This window comes from Leptosomus discolor, chromosome 4 (assembly GCF_034619465.1).
Source record: "Leptosomus discolor isolate bLepDis1 chromosome 4, bLepDis1.hap2, whole genome shotgun sequence".
Taxonomy (NCBI): domain Eukaryota; kingdom Metazoa; phylum Chordata; class Aves; order Leptosomiformes; family Leptosomidae; genus Leptosomus; species Leptosomus discolor.
The window spans coordinates 67,617,298-67,624,664 of NC_141394.1; the positions used below are offsets into that span (position 1 = coordinate 67,617,298).

At 64.2% G+C, this 7,367-nt stretch overlaps 1 protein-coding gene across 1 annotated transcript; it reads left to right on the top strand.

Annotated features, from left to right (window-relative positions):
* The first annotated feature begins 3,970 nt into the window (after window positions 1-3,970).
* NKX3-2 (NK3 homeobox 2) lies at window positions 3,971-5,315 on the top strand. The gene is made up of 2 exons (XM_086464549.1): window positions 3,971-4,379; window positions 4,840-5,315. The coding sequence occupies exons 1-2, from the start codon at window positions 3,971-3,973 to the stop codon at window positions 5,313-5,315; spliced, it is 885 nt and encodes a 294-aa protein (XP_086320675.1).
* The last annotated feature ends 2,052 nt before the right edge of the window (window positions 5,316-7,367 follow it).

A 7,367-nucleotide genomic window follows, 5' to 3' on the forward strand; every position in this document is an offset into this window, starting at 1 on the left:
GCACCCCTGATCACAGCCCTCTGAGCTCCGTCCTTCCGCCAATTCTCAATCCACCTCACTGTCTACACATCTGACCCACACTCCCTAAGCTTACCTATGAGGGTGTTGTGGGAGACAGTGTCAAAAGCCTTGCTGAAGTCAAGGTAGACAACATCCAACTGTTCTCCCCTCATCTATCCAGAGAAGGGCTCAGGGAACAGATAGGGCAGAAGTGGGACTGAGCTAGCCTGGCTCTGCCTGAGCGCTGGCGCACAGAGGCTACATCACTAATGAATTTCCCATACTGGGCAAATTCTACCCTGCAGGAAAGGTTGTAACATTTCCTTTCCCCAGTGCAAGCCACTCCCACCCAGGGGACCATCTGGGTCTTTTTATGCAACATTATATACTGTATAAAAATTGTATGCTCTTTACAAAGGCTTTTTTTGAGGTTTTGCAGCCGCCTTCGTGTATGTGTGCGCTGTCTTTCACGTGTTTATCCAATCCTTTCACAAGATGCCCCTGAGCAGGACAGATCCTTCCCTGTTTCATCGCCCTGTGACTACACGCAGTGCTCTGTGAGCGAGCATCCCCACGCCTGGAGAGAAAACTGTCTCAGGTGACCGCAAGAAGCCACCTCCCGCTGCAGCCAGGCAGGCTCCGCTCCCGCTTTCCCGGCCCGCACCACGGCTTGTCACCGGACACTGGGACAGGGCACCGGGGCTATGCCCTGGCACCGCTGTCCCCACCTGGGGCGGCCTCGCCCTGGCCCACCCTGGCCCCCGATGTCCCCGCGGACCCGCGGGGCGGCCGGGGCCGGGCAGTGCGGCGGGGACGCCTCTAGGTGGGGCAGCCCGTCTGCCGCAGCGCCGGGCCGGCGGCGGGAGGGCGGGAGGCGGCGAGCTGGGCTCCTCCGCGGCGGGGCGGATGAAGAGCCGGGGGGTCTCCGGTGGGCGCGGGGAGAGGCGGTTAGGGGGCACGGCGGGGTTTGGGTTTTCCCCGCTGCAAGGTAATGCGCGTCTGTGAAACGGCGGATCCCACACGAGACACGGGTTTTGGCTCCTTCCAAACCGCGGGGAGCGGGGGGCTGCGGAGCCCTTATCAGGGATGGGGGCAAGGTGGAAATCGTGCCCTCGCTGCCCTGCCCGCTCGGCCGCCCACCCCGCTGCCTCCTCCCAGCCACCCCCCCACCCCCCCGAGCCTTTGCCTGCAAGGAGGGTTTGCGCCCCCTTTTCCCCACACACGCTCGGAGGGGGCCCCGTGCCCGCCGCACCCCGAGCCCTCGCCCTCCGGTGCTGCCCCAGCTGCGGGCGGCCGGCAGCGAGCCCTCCACCCGGGCGGCCAGTGTGGAGCAATGCCGGGCCGCCGCTTTCCCCCCGCCCTCCTCCCTTCGCCCCATCCCTCCCTCCCGCTGCCCCTCTCCCCCGGCGGGGCTGGAGGGCGGGCGCGGCGGGACCACCCAGCTGGCCCCCGGCCGCCGCAGCCCCGGGACCGCCGGCCCTGCCCGGCCTCCCTCCGCCGCTCCCCTGCGCCTTACCCCCGCTGCTGCTCGCTCTCCTCCCGGCCTCCTCCACGGGCGTTTCCTCCTCCAAACAGCAGTTTTCTGGTCGGGAAGAGAACGCAGAGATGGCCCCGGGAGGCGGGAGAGCTGGGAATAAAGAAGATAAAAAAAGAAAAAAATAATAAAAAAAAAGGAGGTGGCAGGGAGCGAGCTGGGTAAATTAGCAAAGAATTACAGCCATTGTAAACTAACCACATGTATTTCCAAGAGCTTGGACGCGAAACCTTGTAAACCAGGGACTTCGCGGGCTGGAAGCTGCCTGCGCCGGAGCTCGGAGGGAGGTTGCGGCGGGGAGAGCGCCTCTTCCCCCTCCCCGCCGCTGCCCCAGCCCCAACGCAGCCGCCCGCTCTGCCTCCGGCTCGGCGCTCCGCCGCACCTGAACAGAGCCCGAAAGCAGAAGCGCACGCCGGACAGCCGCCCCGGCCAGTCCGGCCCGGAGTTCCCCGTCTCCGCCGTGCGCGGAGCCCCTCTCCGGCCGTCAAGCCAAACCGCGGCTCCCGCGACCCGCACCTCCAGCCTTTCCCCTTAGAAACTCCTCTCTCCCCGCATCTCCGTCCATGCATCTCCTCTGACACCCCACATTGCACCTTTCGGGTGTTTAGCACCCCTGAAAACGCCCGCACAGGGCACCCTTCCTACACCTCCTACACATCTCCTCGTCAGTGGATTTCTCGCAGGTTCCCCAGACGCCTCTCATTTCCCTCCAGCTCTTAAAAAAAAAATGCCCTTTGGGTATTTTCTGAGTGTATCTTGGCACCGAAGTCTTGGGTGGCAGAAGCGATGGCTTTCCCAGGAAATACCTGGGTGGGAAAAAGGGATAATGAGTGAGTCCAAGCAAGGTTATTAAAACGGGCTGAATTTGTTCAGAAGGGTAAAACCTGTTCTCGTTCAGCGACGCAAAGGTGCTCTCTGGCTTCATGCCGCATACGAAAGCGGGATTATTGATTTTATTAATTTATTTTCCGGGTCAGAACGATGATTGAAAACGTTTAATTCGTGCCAGAGTCGTTGATAATCAATTATCGTGGCTTCGTGGTCTACTGCGAACAGGCGCTCACCCCTGCGGGATCAAGTAAGGAAAATCGGAGGTGGACGCACGCCTGTGAAGAAGCGGGTTACCACCCTGGGAACTCGGGTCACGAAGCAAAGCCGGCTTTGGGGACATCATTCTTATTTTATATGCTCGAGCTCCTTACATTGCCGCGTCTCCCCAGCACCAAAAAAAAACACGGTCCTGAAGCGCTGACATTTCATTCCTCATGTACCTGCTCGATACCCTAGCCGGGATTTTTCTGTTAGCTCTGAGAATGCCAAAAATGCCTGAAACAAGGACAAGGGTGATGCTTGGGGGCACACTGTTGTTTTGGCAACGAGTCGCATTCGTACGGTTCACGTGCGTGTAGCAGCTTCCGAAAGCTTCTTGCTTAGGGCCGTTGGCTTTCAGGGAAAATCTTTTCGAGGAAAGCAGGCTTTAATCTGCGAGCAAGTGCCCTCCTCAAACGGTCTTTGAAAGCCCCGAAGGCCGTCCCTAACATAAATCCGGCCACGTTTTCAACCAAACGGAACGGTGAACAGCCCGTTCTCGGAGGCTGGTCCGTACCGACACCCACGAGGCGAGCGGCCGGAGGTCCGGGTGTCTCCCCCCGCGCACACGGCCCCCATCCCGGCGCGGCGTCGCCCCTGGAATCAGCGCTTTCCCAAGGCTCTTCCCCGGGCAGTACGCATCGGACGCTGCGGCGTTGTCCCCGTCCCCCTGCGACGTTTCCCGCCGTGACCGAACCCTTCCCTGCCGCCGGGCTTCGGCGCTCATTGCCCGGCTCGGCTGAGGCGCGGCGAGGGTGAAGCACCCTGAAACTATTACCCCTCGCTCTCCGCCAGGGAGAGGGATCCTCCCTCCGACGGTTGCCTTCGCCCCGGGCGGCACCGGCCGGCAGCGCGGCGCCCGGGCCGGACGGCGGGGTTGGGGGGGGGGGAGCTCCTCGGGCCGCAAGGGGTTAAGGCGCGGCGCGCCCCGCCGCGCGCCCCGCGGAGCCGCATCGGCCCGCGGCGGGGAGCCAATCGCCGGGCGGGCTGCGCGGGGGCTGCCCAATGGGAAGGCGCGGGGCCGGCGCTGTCAGGCGGCGGTGAGGGATGACAGCGCCGCCGGGAGAAAAAGGAGAGGGCGGGCGCGGGGCGGGACAGAGCGGGGCGGAGGCAGCGCCCGCGCCGCCAGGGACCCGCGGCGGCGCCCGGCGGAGCGCGGCGCGGCGGCCCCGGCCCTATGGGCGGGCGGGCCGGGAGCGGCGCAGAGAGGCTGCCCCCGCTGGCGCCCGCCCTCCCAGCGGCAGAGAAGGGCCCGGCACCGGCGCGGCCGCGGCCGGCGATGCGGTCGCCTAGCTGAGGGCGCGGCGCGGTCCGCTGCTCGCCCGCGGGGCCGCCCGCCGCCGGGCCATGGCCGTCCGCGGCGGCAACGCCCTGACGCCTTTCTCCATCCAGGCCATCCTCAACAAGAAGGAGGAGCGCGCCCGCCACGCGGCGGGGCGGCCGCCGCCCCCGGGGGCGGCCGGCGGATGGCGGCTGTGCGGCGCCGCCGAGGGCCCGCCGCTCCCCTCGCCGGCCGCCGCCGCCCGCGCCCCAGTGCCGCGGACGCCGGCGGGCTGGGAGTCGGACTCTGCGCTCAGCGAGGACCCCGAGGGCGAGCGGCGCTCCGAGGAGGAGGGCGCCGGTGGCAGCGCCCGCCCCGCCGAAGCCGCGGGCGGGGGACGGCCGGCAGCGACGGCAGAGGAGGCGCAGCTCCCGGAGGCGGCGGAGCGGGACGCCGTCGGCCTCAGTGACAGCGAGATGTCGGCCGCCGTCTCAGGTAGGGGCAGCCCCGGCGGCGGCTCCTTCCGCACTGGCGGGGAGGAGGGGGGGGGGCGGGAGGGTCCCGGGGGAGGGCCGAGAACGGGAGAAGATCGGGGCTTTCCGCCGGCCCCGCGGGGTTGTGCAACGGGCCCGGGCCGTGCCGGGGGGGAGAAGCTCCCGCCGCTCGCCCCGCGGGGCGAGGGAGGGCGGGCCGAGGAGAGCCCTTCACCAGGCTGAGCCCGCAGCCCGGGAGGGCGCCCGGCGCTGAGAGGAGAGCGAGAAACCCCGGCTGCCGGCGGCGCGGTGGGCAGCGGCTCGGCGGGGTCTCCGCCCGCCCCGTCGCTGCAGGCTGGCGGCGAGGAGCGCGGCCGGCCGCCTGCCTGCGCGGGTGCGGGGCCCTCAAGGAGCGGGGCGCGGGGGTGTGGGTATCCCGATGCCTGCCCGCCCTGACAGCTCTGCTCTCGCCCTGCCCGCAGATCGCAGCCCCCCGGAGGAGGAGGACGGAGCGGGCAAGTGCGGGAATCTGCTGCCGGGGGAGGAGGAGGCGGCGCCGCCGAAGCCGCGGAAGAAGCGCTCCCGCGCAGCCTTTTCCCACGCGCAGGTCTTCGAGCTGGAGCGGCGCTTCAACCACCAGCGGTACCTGTCGGGGCCCGAGCGGGCCGACCTGGCCGCCTCGCTGAAGCTCACCGAGACGCAGGTGAAGATCTGGTTCCAGAACCGGCGCTACAAGACCAAGCGGCGGCAGATGGCCGCCGACCTCCTTGCCGCCGCCCCCGCCGCCAAGAAGGTGGCCGTCAAGGTGCTGGTGCGCGACGACCAGAGACAGTACCACCCCGGCGAGGTGCTGCGGCCGCCCTCGCTGCTCTCCCTCCAGCCCTCCTACTACTACCCCTACTACTGCCTGCCCGGCTGGGCTCTGTCCACCTGCGCCGCAGCCGCCGGCACCCAGTGAGGGGCACACATACATACACCCCCCCTCGCCCCCCCCCCCCCCCCCCCCCCACTGGCAACCAGGAAACCCATCTCCCCTCTGCCACCCCCCATCCATCCATCTTCTCAAATCCAGAGCCCCTGCTGCAGCTCTCAGTGCCTTGGACAGTATTTATTATTATTTTATTGTTATTTTTATTATTAATATTATTTGGATGGTTCCTCACCCTTTCTTCTTCCAACGTAGGACTTCTCGGCCACCCCAACCCTCACCCCGTCCCCACCCCGCCAGCCGAGGACTCTCGCGATTCGGCACGACTAGTTCATGGTATCCATGTTGTCAGTGTATTTGGTGTAGACTTTTTGTTTGGTTGGTTTATTTCGCTTCGGATTAGTAGAGACTCGATCTTGTGTGGGAGAAAGAAAGAGAGAGAAAAGGAGGAGAGGAAAAAAAAAATGAAACAAAAACCCGACCCGCAAATCTAAATGCAGCTCAAAAGAGGAGATCAAGGACTCCCTCGGTGGATTGTAAGGAAGATTATTTTTGACGTCTGTCTGAGTCCTTGGTCTTCCAACTCATTGCAAACTGAGTGTGCCTTGTATGGTGCTGAATGTAAGGAAGCCTCTTTCAGATCCCCCCCTGTTCTTGTTGCCCATGTTATTCCCGTACTCCATGATCCCTGGCAAAGGATAAATATGTCACAAAAGGGTGAGACTTATATCGAAACTCCAGACTTCTTCTTTTCCTTTTTTCCTGAGATCTTTCCATGTTCGGGGCGGGAGGAGTCGTGGATTTTTCGCACTTTCCAGTTGTATTAAAGTTGTTATTATTATTTTTATATTCAATGTGAATATTTCTAGTCAGGCTTTTTAAGAAATCGATGTAACGGGAAATTTTAATACCATCAGTGCCTTTTACAGTTCTTCTGCAGACCTCTCCTTCAGGGGTGGGGATTTCTGATCTGCTCAGCAATGTAATTACAGTCTCTTTCTTTCAAGGTAACTCATTGCGCTTTTTTTCTGCTTTTTTTTCCCTCCCTTCCTTTCTCTTTTAATGGCACTGTGCACTCAACTAGATTATTTACTTCAAAAGAATTGTGAATGTTTGTAAGCTACCCGCTGTACTTTTTTTTTTTTTTTTTTAATTTATAAACTTTAGTTTAACACTTAGCTCTGCCGCTTGTGTCATTTCTGAGAGCGGACACGGATTTCCTCAGCGACATTTTCCCGCTCTGGCTTCAGGCCGTAGCTCAGACCACGTCTCTCCTTTTCCCACTCGCACGGAGGCTGGCAGGGACTCCCGTGGGAACTGGCAGCCCCGGCGCCAGGGATGGCGGGGGCTGGCGGAGATCTCGCCCCCCGGTCCCCAGGGCTGCTCTGCCCACGTGTCCCGTGCAAGTACCGGTGCCGGTTCCGAACCTCCGGGGGAAGTGGAGAGGGCGAAGGGGCTCGGCCCGGGCGCCTTCAGGGGCTACTTGCTAACGCGTGCCCGGGGTGGAGCGATCCCCCCTTCTGCGGGGAGCCGGGATCTCTGGTTTAGCTGCCGGCTGCCTGCGTGACGGCGAGGGTGCCGTGCGGCCGGGGCGGCCGCAGGGACACCCAGCCGGTTCTCCCGGGCGAGGGCGGTCTCGCCGTGCGGGCTGGGGCGGGCGGCCCGGCCGTTGCCCGCTTCCACGGGCCGTGTCTGTTTAAAACCTAGGCATCTCCCGGGGAAAGTGCGTGGGTAGGGGGATTGTTTTCTCTCTGCTGGAGCCTGGTGGAGGGGGCCGTGGCGGACGAGGCTCTGTCTCGGGCTGCAGGATGGGGCTTCGCAGTCCTCGGCGAAAGGGCCGAGGCCGTTTGTATCCCGACACAACCGCGATAGCCGCTTGGGGCAGCCTCTCGCCTTGGACTGAATCCCCTCCAAGCCTCCGCGGTCGAGCCCGGGCCCTCGGCATGGTGCTGGCAGCGCATCCCCGCTGCCGGCTGCCGTCCTTAGGCCGTCCCCGCCGGGGCCGGCGCTGCCAGACGGGGCGGGCAGCCTGCGCTGGGGTGGGCAGCTCCACCTGGGGGGCCGGGGCCGGGCAACGGCGCT

Coding starts and splice junctions, on each gene's coding strand:
- NKX3-2 (XM_086464549.1), top strand. CDS start 3,971: ATGGCCGTCCGCGGCGGCAACGCCCTGACGCCTTTCTCCATCCAGGCC. Junction 4,380..4,839: donor GATGTCGGCCGCCGTCTCAG/GTAGGGGCAGCC, acceptor CCCTGCCCGCAG/ATCGCAGCCCCCCGGAGGAG.